The 22,695-nt window shown below is 39.9% G+C and overlaps 1 protein-coding gene across 1 annotated transcript; it reads left to right on the top strand.

Moving 5' to 3' along the window:
• The first annotated feature begins 4,073 nt into the window (after window positions 1–4,073).
• On the top strand, window positions 4,074–4,955 carry LOC109213725 (nuclear transcription factor Y subunit B-4-like). Its single transcript, XM_019377556.1, has one exon. The coding sequence runs from the start codon at window positions 4,197–4,199 to the stop codon at window positions 4,590–4,592; it is 396 nt and encodes a 131-aa protein (XP_019233101.1). The 5' UTR covers window positions 4,074–4,196; the 3' UTR covers window positions 4,593–4,955.
• Window positions 4,956–22,695: the final 17,740 nt, after the last annotated feature.

Consider the following 22,695-nt stretch of genomic DNA (forward strand, 5'->3'; position numbering starts at 1 on the left):
TCGTTTGGGTCCGAGGTCCCATTATACTTCGGGATATCGGGCATTCTAAATTTCTTAGGGATAGGTTTTGGGGCGGCACTGGATGGGAACGGTTTTTGTACAAACTTTTTAGCGTCAAGGCCTTTCAGGACCGGAGGTGCACCTGGTATTTGGTCGACCCTGGAGTTGTATGTTTCTACTTTTTTATCGATGGCCTCGATCTTTTCCTCCCCCTTTTCGATTCGTTCGGTCAATTCTTCTAGCCTCCTAAGAACCGCAGAATCAGCATCCGGCCCACCCCGTTCCGGCTGTACTGGGGTCGGATTGATGATTGCAGCTGCACGGGGAGCCTCCTCGGACCTGACAGGCTCCTGGACCCGGCTCTGGAGCTGAGCTATAGCCGATTGCTGGGCTTGCAGCATGTCAAAAATCATTTTAAGGTTGATAGTCTCTTCGCCGACTGCCTGGGCCCTCGAATCGTCCTCTCCCCGGACGCTATGTGATGATCCGGAGGCCTGATCAGTGTTGAGCGCCATCCGGGAATCGGCATCTATCGGGTTTTCGAGCCCGGGCATTCCATCGTTTCCTGTCTGCTGTTCAAGTTCGTTGTTGATTGATTGTGCCATTCTATGAGTTGGTAATTTGAATGTAAGATGGACTCTTTTGCAAAGAACCAGTGTACTGTGATGCGTCAAGAAAGAGTATCAAAGAGCTCACTAATATCCTTAGCCCCACGGTGGGCGCCAAACTGTTTACCCTGGAATCCGGATAACAATTGAATTTATATGGGGTTTTAAGGATCCGTGAACTAAAAGATACAAAAGGTTTGGATTGAGGAAAATAAAAGATAAAGACTCAACAATTGTTGCTAAAGTAAATAATCGCAGAATATAATATTGCTTAGAACAATTGTGCTTGATAGCGTACAAGAATTGAGAGAGATGGTACTGTAGTGTAATGGTTTTCGCCCCCCTCTTTATGGGGTCTTCTCCCCTTTTATACATTCTGATTAAGGGTAAAAATAAGGTAGGTAAATTAATTACATCGTGGATCCCTGTAATTACGCCTTAATGGCCTGAAGTGGTTGAGAAAATCACGTTTGGGCGAGATATCCGGCGACGCTTGGTTATCCGTTACGAGTCCGGCTTCCGACCTTGTGTGTTTCTCCATCCGGTGGTGACTCATATCGAGCTCTGCAACGGTCTCGAAATGACTCGACCTCGGTTGTTGACGTGGCCGTCGTTCTACCTTGCATCCAGGTCGGGTTCGATGGCCCCGACTTGCCCCGGACCGGACCCAACCCGGTCGGGCTCAAGCAAAAAGGGTATCACCCAATACACAAACATACCCATAAAGTTTCCATGAAAATATCTTGTGTCATATAAAGCAGCAAAGGGATAAAATTCTAAAGAAGCAAGATGCTATATAGACTGTTGAATTTAATGACTTGTAGCTGCTAAGAAGATATCATTTCGACATCGATCTTAATTACTCCTGAAGAGATTGTCTTTCTTACAATGGAGGACCTCCTATCACTAATTATGATATTGCATTCTGTTAGTAATCCGTATCAAAAATAGAAACAAGTTAAAACCAGAAATGTCGAAGAACAGAAATTAATTCGAGCTCACTGAATTCACAATATTTCCTTGAGGAACTTAATCCCCTCCTAGTACCGGAGGTTTAGGATTATTTTCTCTTAGGATAGAATGTATTACCCTCACTGGTGTAGCGGCACTTCAACCCCAATGACCAACGAACTCAAAGATCGGTAACAAATCACACTTACTGCTTTCTTTCTGTTAAAAAACCAACGCAGAAGGAAGAAGGATAAATCGGAATTTTTGAAAGGAAAATCTGTGAGAATGATCATGTATATATAGCCAAAAAGTTGGGCAATACCGAGGAATTGCAACTCTTCATATAAAGGCTGCAACTCAAAATGGATGTTTTATAAAACGGCCATTTACGCAAACCGCCAAATTTAAATTCTAACGGAGAATTCAAAACGAAAGAAAAATAATTTACCGCTATAAAAATGGTTAATTTGAAGCCGAACGACGACGACGCAAGGCTTGTCTTCTTCTCAACTCTCTAAGAGCTAGAAGAAGTGCAATTGTATATATACCCATCAAAACTTTTTTCTCCTCCAATATGGGACAATGTCCCTTTATCAAAGAGGGAAACTCAAATTTTATTTTCCCCTCCATTTTCCACTCCACTCTATTTTAAGCTATAACAAGCTTAAACCCAACACAGAGGGTGTTTGGCTAAGCTTATAAGCTGGTCAAACTGGCTTATAAGCACTTTTTGGCTTATCTACGCGTTTGGTAAAATTAAAAGTGCTTATAAGCCAAAAATAAGCCAAAAGCCATAAGTTGGTCTCCCCCAACTTATCAAATTTCAACTTATAAGCACTTTAGGTTTGACCAAAATATTTAACAATCTAACCAATTTATCCGAGGGTCAACTAAAATGAGTCCCTTCTATTTGCGATAATTTTTTTTTCTTATATATAATTGCTTCATGATTTAATCTCATAGAGATGGTAATCGTTAATTAATCTGTAAGTTCTGTGATTAATGGTCAATTCATATCTCTTGAATGCCGAATTGCTATTAGTCATTCTAAAATGTACACTAGTACCACACAAAAAAAACTTATTAGGGAATTTATGCTTATAAATTAGCATCTCTACCCATAATTAACTTTAGTGGCCTATAAAGCAAGATTCCACAATATAATTAGGCATCATTAACTGTAAAAAGTTATTCTTTTCGAAATAAAATAGTAGAACATTTTCATATCCTTCTACCAGTATAATATCACTACCACAAAATAGTTAGGTCTAATCGTGTATAATTGGCAAAATTAAGCTATAGCTTTGCCAATGAAATTGGTGATCCTCGCCAAAGTTAATTTCTTAAACAAGACATAGCATTAGAGTAACAAGATCAAGTCAATGCCGTTAACGTAAATCATATATATAAGAGGGTCTGTAGTAAAATTTAAAAAGCAGAATGTGAAGTAAACTTCATGAGATGCTAGGGCTTAATATTAAAAAGGCTTGAAAGCTTAAAAGATTCAAATGCAATAAAGGTAAAGGGGTATGCCGCCATATAGAGTGACAAAGCTCGACAAAAACCTAAATCTTATGAAGTAATCAAACACTAGGGTTTCGTATAGGTGATCACTCCCTCTTTTTATGCTCTTTAATTGGATTAATTATAGTACATGCAAATGTGCATAAATGTCGTCCATTCATTTCAATTTGTACTGTTTACAGTTTAAATCAGTTTAAGGAATAATTAAAGATTATTTAGTAAACAGTAAACTTATGTAGAGCGGGTTTGGGGGAGGGGACCATTTCTACCCTAATAGACTTGAGCTTTACAGGTTTCAACTTTTAAAAAGTGGGTTTTCCCCCAATACAGCTTGTTATGCGAATTAGTGGATTCGATTAGATTCTAACTTAATATTTTAAAACCCTAATCTTGGAACAAGTTTGACCGAAGAGTCAAGATCTGAATTTAATTTGTTAGTTAGTACTCATGGCACAGTCAAAATTCAGATATAAATCTAACCTATGAAAAATTAAATGACTAAATCGTAAGAGTTGTCTCATTTCAATTGGGAGTATTTATAACAAAAAGAGGACGATATAAACATATTGTTTCAACTCTAAAGTTTGTTCTTAGTATGACCATGTCAATTTTGATTGATTCTTAACCCTCCGTCGAAATCCTAATTGAATATACATCATATATGGAGCTCTCTATCTCTCTCTCTATATATCCATACACATACTAACTATCACCTTCTTTTTGAGTAATCACTTGGTAGTCGCTAAGGTTAGACCAACATGTATATTTCTACCCATATATGTCATGCTTCTCCTTGCACATGCATGCTAACATGTACATACAAACATACATACAATACTATGGGCTAAATCCACCTATCAGGTACGATCTGGTGTCCTTTCTGCTTCCAACTCAAATTATATATACAGTTGAAAATTTACAATACACATATACAACTCTAAATTGACACCCTTTGTTATTTAAATTCCCCCCCCCCCCCCCACACTAACTTAAATTTCTAGATTCGCCTATATGCACTACAACATGTAATCAGAGAAAATAGAAACGTGTTGCATTTAAGAAAGATCAACTATACCCATAACTATTTTCACCATTTGATATATCGCGATTAAGATGGACGTGAATGAACATGTGAAATTGGTTCCAATAGCCAATGTGGGAAGGATAATGAAACAAATCCTGCCACCAACTGCCAAAATCTCCAAAGAAGCTAAAGAGACAATTCAAGAATGTGCATCAGAGTTTATAAGTTTTGTTACTGGGGAAGCATCTGACAAGTGTCACAAGGAGAATCGAAGGACGGTTAATGGAGATGACATCTGTTGGGCTCTTAGTTCACTTGGTTTTGACAACTATGCCGAAGCCATGTTGAGGTACTTGTATAAATTAAGGGAGTTTGAAAGACAAAGAGCAAATCAGACCAAAGGTTCAAATGATGAAGATACAGATCATGAAGCTGCAAGTGAATCTGAGAATCAAGAAATTATCACTACTCCTCCAGCTCGATAAGAGCTTAACTTAAAGTATAATGGAAAACTCTTACTGAAAGATTCGGACCATTTTTTTTGGTTCATGCTAATCTTCTCTGTGTTGTTCCAAATCTGTGAAAGAATCGGCTATATGGAGCTTTGTCCGACTAGAGACAATCTTCTAATTATAATCATTATTCACAGGTGTTTCTACTTCTTTTTGGATCTTTCTTTTTTGTTTTCCTTCACTTCAGCTGCAAGTTCATATATGGATCTAGGGTTTGGAGTTTCTGAATATGTTCTAATTTTCAATAAGCAGCTAGAGTATATCAGGAGAATTGGAGCGTACTGTGTATTAATCAATGATTCCATTTTCCCCCTCTCTTTTAGCTATATCCAATAATTCCTCATTTCTGAGAAATATATATTCCTTTAATTAGCTGATTGATTAGATGACTAAAGCTATCATGTTACCTTCTAGAAAACTTCTTATTAGTTTAATTTGCTGATAATAAAAGCAGGCTGATATTAATCTGATCATTGATCAAAACCAATCCGATGAACCGGCACTTCCGAAGATGAAATTAACATTTTTCTTTTAATAGCCGGTCATCTATTCCATCCAAATTCTCCATTTCTAACCTTATAGTGAAAGTTTTTTCTTACCACATCTGCCCCCCATGTAATTCTCTATACATGACCAGAGCTCATGCATTTTAATTTCCTTCCATACGATAAAATGTGTACTACCTAAAAGCCTCCAGCCCCAAATTCATTCAAAAATAATAGAGAGCATTATTTTCCTCTGCAGCTTTCAAAGGCTAGCTAGTTGAATTGACAATCCTTAATGACTATATATATACATAATATAATATAATGTACCCCATATATAGAACTCTTATTAAACCATATAGAAACAATCAGCTATCTGTCATTAGAGATCCTAAGCTGAAGCCTTTATTATCTCAGTCACTGTATCGTGTATGACCGTGTTACTTCCTAATCTCTATTTAGGGTTGTGGTAGAACTGATCAATTTTTCAAAATGTCATTTTCTGGATATCATTTTTCATAATTCTTGAACCAGGCACTAGGCATTTTTACTGTAAATAATGAATGTCAAATACAGTGCATGCTACTATTTTAGTAGTCACTCAATTCGTGCATGACCATGTTACTTCCTAATCTCTATTCGGGGTTGTGGTGGAACTGAATGTTTTTCAAAATGTCATTTTCCGGATATCATTTTTCATATCAGTCTAGACATTTTTACAGTAAATAATGGACGTCAAAGTACAGTAGATGCTAATATTTTAGTAGTCTGATCTCTGTATGGACAACTTGAATTTCACCATGACTTTTCGAGTACTTAGGGTTTAAGCAGAGGGAACCTAGGGTTTCTGTAAAGTGATTAGGGGACCACTCTTCCAATATCTTCCTGGAAGAGGGATTCTAGCTAGTGGGGAGCCAAAACCACTGTTCCTCCATCCACGTTTACTCGCTTCACTAAAAAGCTATAATAATATTATTATTCAATTAATATAAGCTTTCTTTAGTAAGATAGAATTAGAAGGCAAACCCTAGTTGTGATTCTTGAAAGAAGCACACTGTAAAATGACATCATGCGTGACCTGTAACCAGTAGCAAAGTAGCTAAGAGATATACAGAAGAACAGGTGATCAAAAGCTGGCCTTAAGAGATAAATTAAAAGCAAGCTGGAATCCTGATATATATTTTGGACAAACAAATATGCAAGTGAAAAAGAGTTTGAATCGTTAATTATACCCATTAGTAAATCATGGTTTTTGGGCGCAAAACTTGCTTTAATTGGCAACTTATTCCATGTATACATCATGTTTACTATCTTCGTACCTTGCTGAGATATAATATAATTAAGTAATTAAGATCGTGTGTTCTCTCTGGCTAGCAGTTTAAATTTTTAGATAAAGTGATCATACACTTCAGTACACGCGTAGCATGTAATGATGGAAGAAAGGTGCTTTGGCAGTAGTGAATACATATTATAAACTGATGAAAACTGGAGCTGCACGGCACTAATTTGATCTGAGCTATGACAGTAACAGATTCACATTGAACAAGAATAGGTACATCTGTTTTCTGCCCTATTACGCATAAAAAGAAGCTGAGCTCCTTATATTAAGCCTTACTTGCCCTCAGGAACACCAATCAACACGTGGATGTGTGTTCCTTGTGTACATAGGCGAATCTACAGCGTCTCTGTGAATTTAATTGAGCCCATTATAAATGTTTTTGGTCAGAATTATAGATTTATATATATGCAAGTAAAATTATATTATATAAGATTATATACTCATTTTGAACTTAATGACTCTAAATTTTGGACTCACACGTTTGACAAAAGTTGCAAACAACATACGGGCACGTGCACTAGCTAGCTCCTGTACTAAGAGTTATAAAAGGAATCAGTGGGCAGAGAACTGCAGAAATCGACCGAAGAGCTATTAGTATTTAGTGGATATATCCTCCTAAGAGAAGCGAAGGAAGAGAATATCTCTGTGTCAGGTGTTGTCCTGATTTTTTTACCATATTTGGTTTTCCTATATTTTAAAGGAAAGGGCAATATATTTACCATAATTGAGTTTTCCTTCTTGTAAAAGGAAATTAAAAATCTCCCATATTCAGGCCCCATTTGGCCATAAGTGTTGCCAAAATAAATTTGGGATTTATTTTCAAAACGAAAAAGGGTTAAAAATGTCCCTAAACTATTGAAAAAGGTTTTAAAATACCCTTCATCCACCTATTGGGCTAAAAATACCCCTTCATCCACCTTTTTGGTTCACTTATGCCCTTTGACTATTAGGTCACTGCTGAATTAAAAATAATTATTATTTAAATTCCACGTGACAACTTCTTATTGGTCGAAATTAAAACATCTAACCTATTAGAAAGACTAACCCATATATAACCGTTTTACGGACTAACCTGCCCCAAACATTGACCCGACCCGAATAAAAAGTTCAACTAAAAAAAAGACGCGCCACTTCCATCTAACTCTGGGTTATCTATACCCCTACTGTCATACTTTGGAACAAAAATACTCCTATTTTGGATGGAGTGCCACGTGGCAGCACCAGATTAAAACGACTCATTTCTTTTTTTAACCCGACCCATTTTTAAAAAAAACCCACAACCAAACCCCTATTTTAATTTTTTTCAGTTTTTAAAATTTCAGTTTTTAAAAAACGAAAATATTTTTTTCAGTTTTTACAAATTTGTTTTTNAAAAAACGTAAAAATTATTTTAAAGTTAAAAAACTAAAAAAATCTTTAGTTTTTACAAAAGTTTTTTTTTACCAAGTTTTTAAACAAAAATAAAAAATTGAACTTTTAAAAAACTAAGGAAAAAAAGTTAATTTAGTTTTTTTAGTAAAAAACTGTAAATTTGTTTTTTTGTAAAAAAACTGAAAAAAATAAAAGAAGCCTTTACTAAATAGTGGACTATTGGTGCAATTAAATTTTTAAAAAAACGAAAATATTTTGCAATTTTTTAAGTTTTACAAAAAGAATAATAATTATTTTTAATTCAGCATTGACCTAACGGTCAAAGGGCATAAGTGAACCAAAAAAGTGGATGGAGGGGTATTTTTAGCCCAATAGGTTGAAGGATATTTTTAAACCTTTTCCAATAGTTTAGGGACATTTATAACCCTTTTCCGTTTTCAAAACTCCTGTTTGGCCATAAATTTTGCCCATATTTCGGCCAAATCCCAAATTCCAAATTTCAAATCCCAAAATCAGCTATTGAGCTGATTTTGGTCCAAAATCCCAAAACTTGGGAATTATATATGTTTTTCCAAAATAAAGTTGGAAAATATGTTTTGAGAACGTATATCCAAACTCATTTTCATCTTCAAACCAAACTTCACCCAAATCAGATTTTTCAAAACAAATTTGGGATCTATGGTGAAACGCTAGCTCAGAGGTGGAGCCAGAAATTGAAATTTATGGGTTCAGAATTCTACATTTTTTTTTACTGGATTCTAAATTAATAATTTATACATGTTCAATGAATTTCTTAAGACAAATACATGATTTGAACAAAATGTTATGCTTGCTTATAGAAAAATAAAAACTTATATTTAATTCCATTTGAAAATGTTATGCTTGCTTAACTTCTTTCATTCTCTTATGCTAAAGATCATAATAGGTGCCAAAAGACACTAAAGGGTCATTTTTTTTAAACGATTAAGATGATTTAATCTAAAAATATATCTACGTGTGCGTGTGTGCGTGCGTATATAAACTTAAATACTAGTAGATGATTAAGACTGTTATTTCTAAACATCAGAATATGTATAATTTTAATGATTTTATATATATATATATATATATATAAAATTCAGATACAACTAGGAGTAATTAATAATATTGCATCAAGAATATACTAGAGAAATACATATCTATATGTAAAGTAGGGACAATAAAAGATGAGGTGGCACCTCTTTTTGGCAAAAGATTCTATTTATCTATTTTCTCCTCTCTTTTTTTATATCATTTCTCTTACTTTTCCTGTCAAATACTCTATTTTTCCCATCCAGTTGAAAGTAATAAATTCGTACTAATATGATAACTGAAAAAACTCACCACTTAATTATACAAAATTGAAACGGCAGATCTCATTAAGGGTGTGTTCGGTATAACGGAAAAAATCGGTCATCTTATGATTTAACCTTCCGATAACCAATAACCTTCCGAACCACAAAAAATTGTGATTGGGTCATCTTATGATTTAAAACTAAATTTTGTGTTCCGAGGCCTTTAAAACCTCATTTTATCCCCCTCAATTGCGTGCGCAGTCGGGTGTGTTTCCGAAAAGCTTTTGTATTGAAAGTTGATGAAAATAATTATTTATTTTTTTTAAAAGTTGATTTAGTTGACTTCGGTCAACGTTTTGAGTAAACGGATCCGGACTCATATTTTGATAGTCTCGATGGGTTCATATCAAAATATGAGACTTAGTATATGCCCGGAATCGGATTCGGAGGTCCCTAGCCCGAGTTATGAATTTTTGTTAGAAATGGTAAGTCTAAAAATTTAATGATGTTTAAGAAATTGTTAGTGTTTGGTCTTTCTGGTATCGGGTTCGTATTTCGGTTCTGGAGCACGGTACATGTTCAATATAATATTTAAGTCATGTCTGTGATATTTGGTGAGAAACGGAGTTGGTTTGACGTGATTCGGACGTCCGGTTGAGAAAATAAAAATTTCAAAGTGTTCTTAAGAATCTCATTTGATTTGGTGCTAAATTCGTAGTTCTAGCTGTTATTTTGGCGATTTGATCGCACGAGCAAGTTCGCATAATGTTTTAAGACTTGTGTGCATGTTTGGTTTGGAGCCCCGAGGGCTCGGGTGAGTTTCGGATAGGCTACGGAGTGAAAATAGGAATTAGAACACTGCTGGTTTTTGTTGCAGGCCTCAGACCTCGCAAATGCGAGGTCAATCATCGCATTTGCGATCTCTGAAGAGTTTGCATTCGCGAGCTTCTCATCGCAAATGCGAAGAGAAGCTGGGCCAGCTTATGTTCGCAAATGCGAACATTCGTTCGCATTTGCGATGGGGACAGGGGGAGACAACCTTCGCAATTGCGATCACTTGATCGTATTTGCAACCAGCTTAGTCCGCATCTGCGAACTTTTCTTCGCATTTGCGAAGCATGCAGGACTATGGGAATCTTCGCAAATGCGATAGATTTCTCGCATTTGCGGGCTTCGCATTTGTGAAGCCCAGGTCGCATTTGCGACATCTACAGCTGGTAAAACTTGACTTAGACGGGATTTTCGCTCATTTTTCAAAACTTTCAAAATAAGAAAACCTCTAGGCGATTTTTCAAGGACCACTTCTTCCCCAAATCATAGGTAAGTGATTCTTCACTCGTTTCTTTTAATCTTTCACTTCATTTTATAAGATTTCAACCTAGAATCTAAGATTTTCATGCTGGAATTAGGGATTTTTGGGTAGAAACTAGGGATTTCAAAATTTGGGGACTTAGACCTCAAATTGAAGTCGGATTCCAAAACCAATTATATATCCGGGCTCGGGGGTGAATGGGTAATCGAATTTTGGTCCGAATTTCAGATTTGGACCAAGCGGGGGTGTTGACTTTTGTTGACTTTTCAAAAATGCCCTAAATTAAATTCCTTGCGATCGTAGGTAGTTCCTATGGCTTAAATTGAATTGTTTGGTTGGTAATTTGCTAGATTCTATTGGTCCGGAGGCTTGTGTGAAGGAAAAAGCAGTTATTGAGCTTTGAGTTTGGCTGTTGTAGCGAGGTAAGTGTCGTTGTTAACCTTGGCTTGAGGGATTAGGTATTATTTGCCTATTTGCTACATGTTTGGATGTTGGGTACAACGTATAGATGAGGTGACGAGTACCTATGCGTTGTTGTCGGGTCAGAGCATGTGAATGAGTTTTATTCTTGTAAATGTTGTATTCTTTGATCACATTGTTCATGTTTAGACTAGCTATTCGATGAGTTGATCAATTTATTATCATGTTTTACTGAATTTAGTATTGTTTGGGTATTGACTCAAAGTTGAGGTTGGTATTGTGGAACTAAGTGTTGAAGTAAGATTTGTTCTTGATATTCCTATATCCCCGTTGTCAATGTTCATTGCTTTGGTGAGGGAGAGTTTTAAATGACGAAGGGTGATGCCCTGCAATGTTTTGTGAGCAAGTGATAAAGCACGAAGGGTAATGCCGTGCACATTTCTATTATTTATTATGGTGAGTTAGAGTGTAAAAGCACGAAGGGTGATGCCGTGCACGTTTCTATTAATTTATCTCGTGAGCTTGAGAGTGAAAGCACGAAGGGTGATGCCGTGCACTTTCCTTTATTTAACCGTTTCTATCTGTTTAAGGTACACTGATTTATCATGTTCTCAGTTCCGTTGTAATTCTTGTAATCCCCTCAGCATGCCCCCTTCCCAATATTTCTTGCCTTGTTTCTTTAGTTGTTGTTATTAGTGTATATGTATTGATAAACTGCAAAGGTTTGTTTGGGGGTGTCTTGTCCTAGCCTCGTCACTACTTCGCCGAGGTTAGACTCGACACTTACCAGTACATGGGGTCGGTTGTACTGATACTGCACTCTGCATTTTCTATGCAAATTTTGTTACTGGACCGTGTTGACCCGAGTTGAGCTGTTGACTTCAATCCCACAGGAGACCTAAGGTAGATCTGCCGGCATTCGTAGACCCTGGAGTCCCCTTCCAGTTATTTCAGTTTATTGTTTCTTGTAACTCGAAAACAATTGTACTTTCCTTCAGCCAGATATTTGTTGTGACTCTTAGAAGTTCTTGAATTGTGACACCAGATTCTGGGTAGTTGTGTTATGGTTTAATTGTTCTTATTTACTGAATTGTTTTAGAGTTAGCGTATAAATCTCTAATTGTTGGCTTGCCTAGCAACTGAAAGGTTAGTAACCATCACGGTCCCGACGGTGGGAAATCCGGGTCGTGAAAATGTGGTATCAGAGCACTAGGTTGCCTTGGTTTCACAATTCACGAACAGGCTTAGTAGAGTCTGGGGGGATCAGTACGGAGACGTGTGTACTTATCTCCCAGAGGCTACAGAGTTTAGGAATAATACCACTTTTATTCTTCTCTGTCGTGCCATTTTGTTCTCTCAGTGCTAATAGAACTCTTCTATTCGTGTTTGTTCGTAGATGGCAATAACACGTACCGCGTCTTCAGCTGAGCAGCAACCAAGTGGAAGCTCCTACGAGGGGCAGAGGTCGAGGCCGAGGCTGTGCCAGAGGCCGAGGCAGAGGTAGGGCTCAGCCCAGAGCTCGAGCAGCAGCGTCAGTGGCGGAGCCTCAGGTGGGGTTTGATGAGAAGGCTCCAACCCGACCGGTCCAGTGGGACCAGCTCAGGTCCCAGAGGGTTTCATTGCTACCCATGTGCTACAGGACGCTTTGGTCCGTTTGGTGGACCATATGGAGAGTGTCTCTCAGACAGGCACTTTTCCCATGGCATCAGTCGTCTCCCAGGCTGGAGAAGGAGCACAGACTCCTACTACTCACACTCCGGAGCAGATGGCTCCCCAATACCAAACTTCAGTAGCTCAGCTAGTTGGAGTAGTTTATCCAGTTGTTGCGGCATAGGCCACTAGTGGATCAACTATGTCCTCCGAGAGCTTATTGAGATTGGACAAGTTCATCAAGCTCTTTCTAGTTCATTACAGTGGTACACCTTCTGAGGACCCATAGAATTATCTTGACCGCTACCATAAGATGTTGCGGAACATGGGGATAGTGGAGACCAATGGGGTTCATTTTGTTGTGTTCCAAATGATAGGGTCCGCCAAGAGATGGTGGAATGACTTTGTGTTGACTAGACCAGCTGGGTCGCCTGCTTTGACTTGGGACCGGTTCTCTCAGATATTTCTTGAGAAGTTCCTTCCTGTTACACTAAGAGAGGACTATCGCAGGCAGTTCGAGAATCTCCAGCAGGGCAGTATGACCGTCACTCAGTACGAGACCCGTTTTGTTGATTTGGCCCGTCATGCTCTTCTTATAGTTCATACCGAGAGAGAGAGAGAGGGTGAGGAGGTTTATTGAGGGACTCGCTCAGCCTATCAGATTGTAGATGGCTAAGGAGATTGGGAGCAAAATTTCTTTTCAGACTGCTGCCAATGTTGCCAGGCGTGTCGAGATCGTTTTAGCTCAGGGGAGTGGTCAAGGGTCTAACAAGAGGCCCCGTCACTCTGGTGGATTTAGTGGGGCCTCATTTGGAGGCCAGGGTACTTTTAGCAGAGGCCATCCTCCCAGGCCGTTTCATTCAGCACTCCAAGCATCCCACGGTGCCCCAGGTGGTCGTGGCCCTCAGATGCATTATTCCGACCAGCTAGCCTATAGTGCACCACCAGCTCCTATTAGTGCACCTCCGCTCCAGAGTTTTCAGGTTGGTTACTCCGGTCGACAGGGCCATTTCCAGGGTCAGCAGTCACAGCAGCCGAGATCTTGTTATACTTGTGGTCACCCGAGGCATATTGCTAGATTTTGCACTCATGCATTGAGCAGTTCTCAGCAGCAGAGTTCTCGTGCCATGGTTCTGGCACCAGGTGCTTCACCGCCCGCTCAACCAGCTAGGGGCAGGGGTCAGACAGCCAGAGGTGGTGGTCAGGCCATTAGAGGTAGAGGTCAGGCTCCTAGGGGTGGGAGGCCAGCCAGCTAGGGCTCGCCCTAGAGATGCAGTCCAGAGTGGTGGGGCCCAGCCCCGATGTTATGCTTTTCCAGCCAGACCTGAGGTTGAGTCATCCGATGTTGCTATCACAGGTACTGTTTCAGTTTGCAGTAGAGATGCTTCAGTTCTATTTGATCTGGGGTCTACTTTCTCTTATGTGTCATCTTACTTCGCTTCATATTTGGTTGTGCCTCGCGATTCTTTGAGTACCCCTATGTATGTGTCCACACCTGTGGGGAGTTCTATTATTGTAAATCGTGACTATCGTTCGTGTGTGGTTATTATTGGGTGTCTTGAGACCAGCGTAGATCTTCTACTCCTCAATATGGTTGATTTCGATGTTATTTTGGGGATGGATTGGCTTTCACCTTATCATGCAATATTGGACTGTCACGCCAAGACAGTGACATTATCCTTGCCGGGGTTGCCTCGATTAGAGTGGAGAGAGACTCTTGGTCATTCTACCAACAGGGTTGTCTCTTATATGAAGGCTCGGTATATGGTCGAGAAGGGGTTTCTAGCTTATTTGACTTATGTTCGTGATTCTAGTGTAGAGGTTCCTCCCATGGATTCAGTGCCAGTTGTTCAATAGTTTCCAGAGGTATTTCCTGCAGACCCGCCGGGGATGCCACCCGACAGGGATATTAATTTCTGTATTGATTTGATTCCGGGCACCCAGCCCATTTCTATTCCGCCGTATCATATGGCCCCGCCAGAGTTGAAAGAGTTGAAAAAATAGTTGCAAGATTTGCTTGATAAGGGCTTCATTAGACCTAGTGTTTCGCCCTAGGGTACGCCCGTGTTATTCGTGATGAAGAAAGATGGGTCGATGAGGATGTACATTGATTATTGGCAGTTGAACAAAGTCACCATCAAGAACAAGTATCCATTGCCGAGTATTGATGACCTATTTGACCAGCTTCAGGGTGCAAAGGTGTTTTCAAAGATCGATTTGAGGTCGGGCTACCATCAGTTGAGGATTAGGGCATCCAATGTTCCTAAGACAGCTTTTCGGACTCGGTATGGGCATTATGAGTTTCTACTGATGTCATTTGGGCTGACAAATGCCCTAACAACATTCATGGATTTGATGAACCGGGTGTTCAAGCCCTATCTGGATTCCTTTGTGATCGTTTTTATTGATGATATCTTGATCTACTCCCGCAGTCGAGAGGAGCATGAGCAGCATCTTTGGGTCGTTCTTCAGACTCTGAGAGATAGCCAGTTATATGCTAAGTTTTCAAAATGCGAGTTTTGGTTGAGTTCAGTTGCCTTCTTGGGTCATGTTGTATCAGTAGAGGGTATTCAGGTGGATCCTAAGAAGTTTGAGGCAGTCAAGAACTGGCCTAGACTCACATCAGCTACAGAGATCCGAAGTTTTTTGGGATTGGCAGGTTATTATCGTCGGTTTGTGGAGGGGTTCTCATCTATAGCAGCCCTGTTGACCAGATTGACCCAGAAGGGTGCCCCGTTCAGATGGTCGGACGAGTGTGAGGCGAGCTTCTAGAAGCTCAAGACAGCTTTGACTACAGCACCGATATTGGTGTTACCCACAGGTTCAAGATCTTATACGGTATATTGCGATGCATCCCGAGTTGGACTTAGCGCGGTATTGATGCAGGATGACAAGATTATTGCATATGCTTCGCGACAGCTGAAGGTTCACGAGAAGAATTACCCTGTTCATGATCTGGAGCTGGCAGCCATTGTTCACGCGCTGAAGATTTGGAGGCACTATCTTTACGGTGTGCCATGTGAGGTATTCACGGATCATCGAAGTTTGCAGTACTTGTTCAAGCAGAAAGAGCTCAATTTGAGGCAGAGGAGATGGTCGTAGCTATTGAAAGACTATGATATCACCATCTTGTATCATCCCGGGAAGGCCAATGTGGTGGCCGATGCTTTGAGTAGGAACTCAGCAGTCAGCTAGTATGGGCAACCTTGCGTACATTCCAGTCGGTGAAAGACCGCTTGCATTAGATGTTCAGGCTTTGGACAATCAGTTCGTGAGGTTGGATGTTTCTGAGCCCAGTCGTGTTCTAGCTTGTACGGTCGCTCGGTCTTTATGTTTGAGCGCATCAGGGAGTGGCAATATGATGACCCTCATTTGCGTGTCCTTAGGGACACAGTGCGGCATGGATGCCAAGCAGGTTACGGTTGGAGATGATTGAGTTTTGAGGATGCAGGGTCGTGTTTGTGTGCCTAATATGGATGGACTTCATGAGTTTATTCTAGAGGAGGCCCACAGTTCCCGGTATTCTATTCATCCGGGCGCCGCCAAGATGTAACAGGACTTGCGGCAGCATTATTGGTGGAGGAGAATGAAGAAAGATATAGTGGCATATGTGGCTCGATGTCTAAATTGTCAGCAAGTAAAGTACGAGCATCAGAGACCTAGTGGTTTGCTTTAGAAGATAGAGATTCCTGAGTGGAAGTGGGAGCGTATCACTATGGGTTACGTTGTTGTACTCCCACGGACTTAGAGGAAGTTCGATGCAATTTGGGTTATTGTGGATAGACTAACCAAGTCAGCGCATTTCATTCCTGTGGCAGTTTTCTATTCTTCAGAGCGGTTGGCAGAGATTTATATCCGTGAGATCGTTCGTCTTCACGGTGTGCCCGTGTCTATCATTTCAGATCGACGTACATAGTTTACCTCGCGTTTCTGGAGGGTAATGCAGCATGAGTTGGGCACGCAGGTTGAGCTGAGCACCGCATGTCATCCTCAGACAGACGGGCAGTCCGAGCGCACTATTCAGATATTGGAGGATATGCCCCGCGCATGTGTTATTGACTTCGGAGGCTTATGGGATCAGTTATTGCAGCTACAACAGCTATCAGTCGAGCATCCAGATGGCTCCCTATGAGGCATTATATGGTAGACGGTGTCGATCGCCGGTTGGATAGTTTGAGCCGGGGGAGGCTCGGTTATTGGGTACAAATCTGGTACAGGATGCCTTGGATAAGGTTAAGATCATTCAGGATAGACTTCGCAGCTCAGTCCAGGCAGAAGAGTTATGCCGACCATAAGGTTCATGATGTTACATTCATGGTCGAAGAGAGGGAATTGCTCCGTGTGTCGCCCATGAAGAGTATAATGAGATTTGGGAAGAAGGGCAAGTTAAGCCTTAGGTACATCGGGCCTTTTGAGGTTCTTGACCGAGTGGGAGAGGTGGCTTACAAACTTGCGTTGCCACCCGGTTTATGAGCAGTCCATCCAGTATTCCATGTGTTCATGCTTCGAAAGTATCATGGTGATCCATCTCACATGTTAGACTTCACCACTGTCCAGTTGGGCAAGGATTTGACCTACGAGGAGGAGCCGGTAGCCATTCTATACCGGCAAGTTCGTCAGTTGAGATGGAAGAGTTATCCTTCAGTTTGAGTGCAGTGGAGAGGTCAGCCTGTTGAGGTAGCTACCTGGGATTCCGAGTCTGATATGCGGAGTATATTTCCCCACCTTTTTCCCAGCTCAGGTACTTTCTATGTCCGTTCGAGGATGAACGGTTGTTTTAGAGGTGGAGAATATGATGACCCGATAGGTCATCTTATGATTTAAAACCAAATTCTGTGTTTCGAGGCCTTTAAAATCTCATTTTATCCCTCCTCGATTTGCGTGCACAGTTCGGGCGTGTTTCTAGACAGCTTTTATGTTGAAAGTTGATGGAAATAATAATTTTTGCCTTTAAAAGTTGATTTAGTTGACTTCGGTCAATGTTTTAAGTAAACGGACCCGGACTCGTATTTTGACAGTCCCCGTGGGTTTGTATCGAAATATGGGACTTGGGCGTATGCCCGGAATCTGATTCTTAGGTCCCTAACCCGAGTTATGAATTTTTGGTAGAAATGGTAAGTCTGAAAATATAATGGTTTTTAAGAAATTATTAATGTTTGATCTTGTTGGTATCGGGTTCGTATTTTAGTTCCGGAGCCCGGTACAGGTTCAATATAATATTTAAGTCATGTCTGTGAAATTTGGTGAGAAATGGAGTTGGTTTAACGTGATTCGGACATCCGGTTGAGAAAATAGAAATTTCAAAGTGTTCTTGAGAATTTCATTTGATTTGGTGCTAAATTTCGTAGTTCTAGGTGTTATTTTGGCGATTTTGATCGCACGAGCAAGTTCGTATGATGTTTTAAGAGTTGTGTGCATGTTTGGTTTGGAGCTCCGAGGGCTCGGGTGAGTTTCGGATAGGCTACGGAGTGAAAATATGAATTAGAACAGTGTTGGTTTTTGTTGCAGGCCTCAGACCTCGCAAATGCGAGGTCAATCATCGCATTTGCGAGCTTCTCATTGCAAATGCGAAGAGAAGCTGGGCCAGCTTATGTTCGCAAATGCGAACATTCCTTCGCATTTGTGATGGGGACATGGGGAGGCAACCTTCGCAATTGCGATCATTTGATCGCATTTGCGAACTTTTCTTCGCATTTGCGAAGAAGGTAGGACTGTGGGAATCTTCGCAAATGCGATGGATTTCTCGCAAATGCGAAGCCCATGTCGTATTTGTGACATCTGCAGGTGGTAAAACTTGACTCAGACAAGATTTTTGCTCATTTTTCAAAACTTTCAAAACAAGAAACCCTCTAGGCGATTTTCCAAAGACCACTTCTTCCCCAAATCATAGGTAAGTGATTCTTAACTCGTTTCTTTCAATCTTTCACTTCATTTTACATGATGTCAACCTAGAATCTAAGATTTAATGGTGGAATTGGGATTTTGGGTAGAAAGTGGGGATTTTGAAATTTGGGAATTTAGACCTCAAATTGAGGTCGGATTCCAAAACCAATTATATATCCGGGCTCGGGGATGAACGGATAATCGGGTTTTGGTCTGAATTTCGGGTTTGGACCAAGCGGGCCCGGGTGTTGACTTTTGTTGACTTTTTCAAAAATGGCCTAAATTGAATTCCTTGCAATCGTGGGTAGTTCCTAAGGCTTTAAATTGAATTGTTTGGTTGGTAATTTGCTAGATTCTATTGGTCCGGAGGCTTGTGTGAAGGGAAAAGTGGTGATTGAGCTTTGAGTTTGGCCGTTGGAGCGAGGTAAGTATCGTGGTTAACGTTGGCTTGAGCGATTAGGTATTATTTTCCTATTTGCTATATGTTTGGATGTTGAGTACAATGTATAGATGAGGTAACGAGTACCTATGCATTGTTGTCGAGTCATAGCATGTGAGTGAGTCTTATTCTTGTAAATGTTGTATTCTTTGATCACATTGTCCATGTTTAGACTAGCTATTCGATGTGTTGAGCAATTTCTTATCATGTTTTGCTGAATTTAGTATTGATTGAGTATTGACTCAAAGTTGAAGTTGGTATTGTGGAACTAAATGTTGAAGTAAGATTTGTTCTTGATATTCCTATCTCCCCGTTGTCATTATTCATTGCTTTGGTGAGGGAGGTGTTAAAGCACGAAGGGTGATGCCGTGCAATATTTTGTGAGTGAGTGATAAAGCACGAAGGTTGATGTCGTGCACGTTTCTATTATTTATTATGGTGAGGTTGAGTGTAAAAGCACGAAGGGTGATGCCGTGCAATGTTTTGTGAGTGAGTGATAAAGCACGAAGGTTGATGCTGTGCACGTTTCTATTGTTTATTATGGTGAGGTTGAGTGTAAAAGCACGAAGGGTGATGCCGTGCACGTTTCTATTATTTTATCTGGTGAGCTTGAGAGTGAAAGCAAGAAGGGTGATGCCGTGCACTTTCCTTCACTGTGTTTAACCGTTTCTATCTATTTAAGGTACATTGATTTATCATGTTCTTAGCTGTAATTCTTTGTCTTGTAATCCCCTCAGCATGCCGCCTTCCCAATATTTCTTGCCTTGTTTCTTTAGTTGCTGTTATTAGTGTATATGTATTGATAAATTGCACAGATTTGTTTGGGGGTGTCTCGTCCTTCGTCACTACTTCGCCGAGGTTAGACTCGATACTTACCAGTACATGGGGTCGGTTGTACTAATACTACACTCTGCACTTTCTGTGCAGATTTCGGTACTGGACCGTGTTGACCCGAGTAGAACTGCTGACTTCAATCCCACAGGAGACCCAAGGTAGATCGCCGGCGTTCGCAGACCCTAGAGTCCCTTTCCAGTTATTTTAGTTTATTGTTTCTAGTAACTCGAAAATAGTTGTACTTTCCTTCAGCCAGATATTTGTAGTGACTCTTAGAAGTTCGTGAATTGTGACACCAAATTCTGGGTAGTTGTGTATAATTAATTAGGTTATTATAAAATTCCGCACTCCTTTAATCTGGTATGATTTAATTATTGTTATTTACTGAATTGTTTAAGAGTTAGTGTATAAATCTCTTATTGTTGGCTTGCCTAGCAACTGAAAAGTTAGGCGCTATCAACGTCCCGACGGTGGAAAATTCGGGTCGTGACAAAAACTTCCGAACCGCTAGACTTTGGAAATCGTGAACTTTCGAACCCGTACCTTTATATTTTCTAAACTCGTAAACTTCCAAACACATAAACCTCTGAACTCATAACTTTGGAACTTGTAAAATTTCGAATATGTAAACCGAAAGATGAAAAAACTAAAATTGAAAATATATTAAAAAATATTTTTTTCCGGGGGGGAGTGGGGATGCCGAAAACGAAAAATAGAAGTTTGAAATTACAAAAGAAAAGGTACCCAACTAAGTTACAGTAATTAAATTTTAAAATAAAGAAATACAGAGGAAAAAAATGAAATTCCTATAAATTTACATATGTATAATTCACTATTTTGGTTATTCTATTTTTAAAAAAAAATAAAACCAGGTAAATAACAATATATTTGAATATGACAAAATAGAACAAAATAGAACAGAAGAAACTGATTTTTCTTGGAGTAAAATTGCAGAAAAATCAAAAAACAGAAATTTTAAAATTTTAAAAAAAACTTTTTTTGGTATGCGGTGGGGATAGTGGGGGTTGGGGATGGGTGGTGTAGAAAAACGAAAAAACAGAAATTTAAAATTATAAAAAAAGAAAAGTAAATTTTTTTTTTCAGGGGAGGGGGGGGATGAGTAGCAGGGTGGGTGCTTACAGAAGTGAAACTTAATAAAAAAGCCTTTTTGGAAAGAGGGGGTTGGGTGAGTAGGCATGGGTTTGGTGGGTGTAGGTAGGCGTTGGGGTGGGTAAGCGTGGGGTTGGTAGGTGTTGTGGTATGGGTAAGCGTTGGGGTGGGTGGGTGTGGGGGTGGGGTGGGCTGGTGAGGGTGGGGAAGGTTGAGAAGGACTTTTGGGAAATGTTTTCCCTTCTCTTGATAAGGAAAACAACAACAACAACAACAACAACAACCCAGTAAAATCCCACTAGTGGGGTCTGGGGAGGGTTATGTGTACGCAGACCTTACCCCTACCTTGAAGGAGTAGAGAGGCTGTTTTCGAAAGACCCTCGGCTCAGCTCAATAAAACAAAAAGATAAAAGGAGACAGTATTAGTATCACCACAGAAATCGTAGGAAAAATAGAAACAACATGAAATCCAGAAGAAAGATGCAAAGCAAAAGCGATAACCAGCAAATACGTCCTGCACTGAAAAGCGAAATAGTAAGACACAACATTGTCACTAGCTATCTTAGAGAAAAACATACCAGAATAGTCTCACAAAGGTACGAAGTAAGGAAAGACTCAACTACCTCCTAACCTACAACCCTAATACTCGACCTCCACATCTTCCTATCAAGTGTCATGTCCTCGGAAATCTGAAGGCTCGCCATATCCTGTCTAATCACCTCTCCCAATATTTCTTAGGCCGCCCTCTACCCCTTCTCGTGCCCTCCACAACCAGCCGCTCACACCTCCTTACCGGAGCATTTGGGATTGTCCTCTTAACATGCCCGAACCATCTGAGTCGCGCTTCCCGCATCTTGGCATCAATGGGAGCAACATGCACCTTCTCCCGAATAACATCATTCCTAATCTTATTCATCCTAGTGTGCCCGCACATCCACCTCAACATACTCATTTCTGCTACTTTCATCTTCTTGATAAGGAAAACATTTTCCTCCAATTGGAGAAAATGAGTTCATAGCGAAAATAAATTCCAAACCATTTAAGCCAACCAAATATGAAAAATTCGAAAATTTTCACAGCAAACACACCCTAAATGTCTTTTTTTAACCGACACTCATTTGGAAACTGGGCGTTTGCACCGTTTAGTAAGGCTGTATTGTGGTCCGGGCCCGGGCCAAACCGGCCTAAACGGGCGGGGCCAAACGGGCCTGGGCTTAGGCGGGCCGGGCTTTGGCGGTCCCGGGCTTCAGGTCCCAATGGGTGGAACCGGCCCACGGCGGTCCTAAGCCCACATGGTCCCGGGCTAAATGGGCCGGCCCCACGGGCCTAAACGGGCCTAACGGGCTTTTCCGTTCCGGGCAATTTTTTTTAATTTCTTTTATCTAAGGCAATTTCTTGTAAACTATATATGTATATACTAATATAAATTGCTTATATATAGCTATATAACTGTATATAGTATATATAATATGCATAGTATATATATATAATTATATATTGAAGTTTGCATTAAAAAAGTAAATTAACAAAAAAATAGTAAAACTAAATTTTCATGCATAATAAATTAGTAATACTTCAAATTAATCTAACAAATTAAAACATTAAGCATAAATACTTCTAATAATTATAAAATAACACAAATTGTCGAAAAATCTTAAATACGAATTTCCGGATGACGCTCAAGACAATACTTTGTATGCCTCCTTATACTGCCTATGCCAGACTCTGAACGAAAATTTAAGACTTGACCACAGTTCTTGCACTTTAATTTCTGACCTTCTTCATTTTCTTCTAGCACCTCAAAGTGTTGCCAAACAAATGAGCGCACTCTTTCCGTACGAGGCATGATTTAACTTGAGATTTGAGAATTGAGAATTTGAGATTGAGACTTGAAGTCTTGAAAATTGGAGAATGAGAGAA

Source organism: Nicotiana attenuata, unplaced genomic scaffold (assembly GCF_001879085.1).
Source record: "Nicotiana attenuata strain UT unplaced genomic scaffold, NIATTr2, whole genome shotgun sequence".
Lineage (NCBI taxonomy): Eukaryota > Viridiplantae > Streptophyta > Magnoliopsida > Solanales > Solanaceae > Nicotiana > Nicotiana attenuata.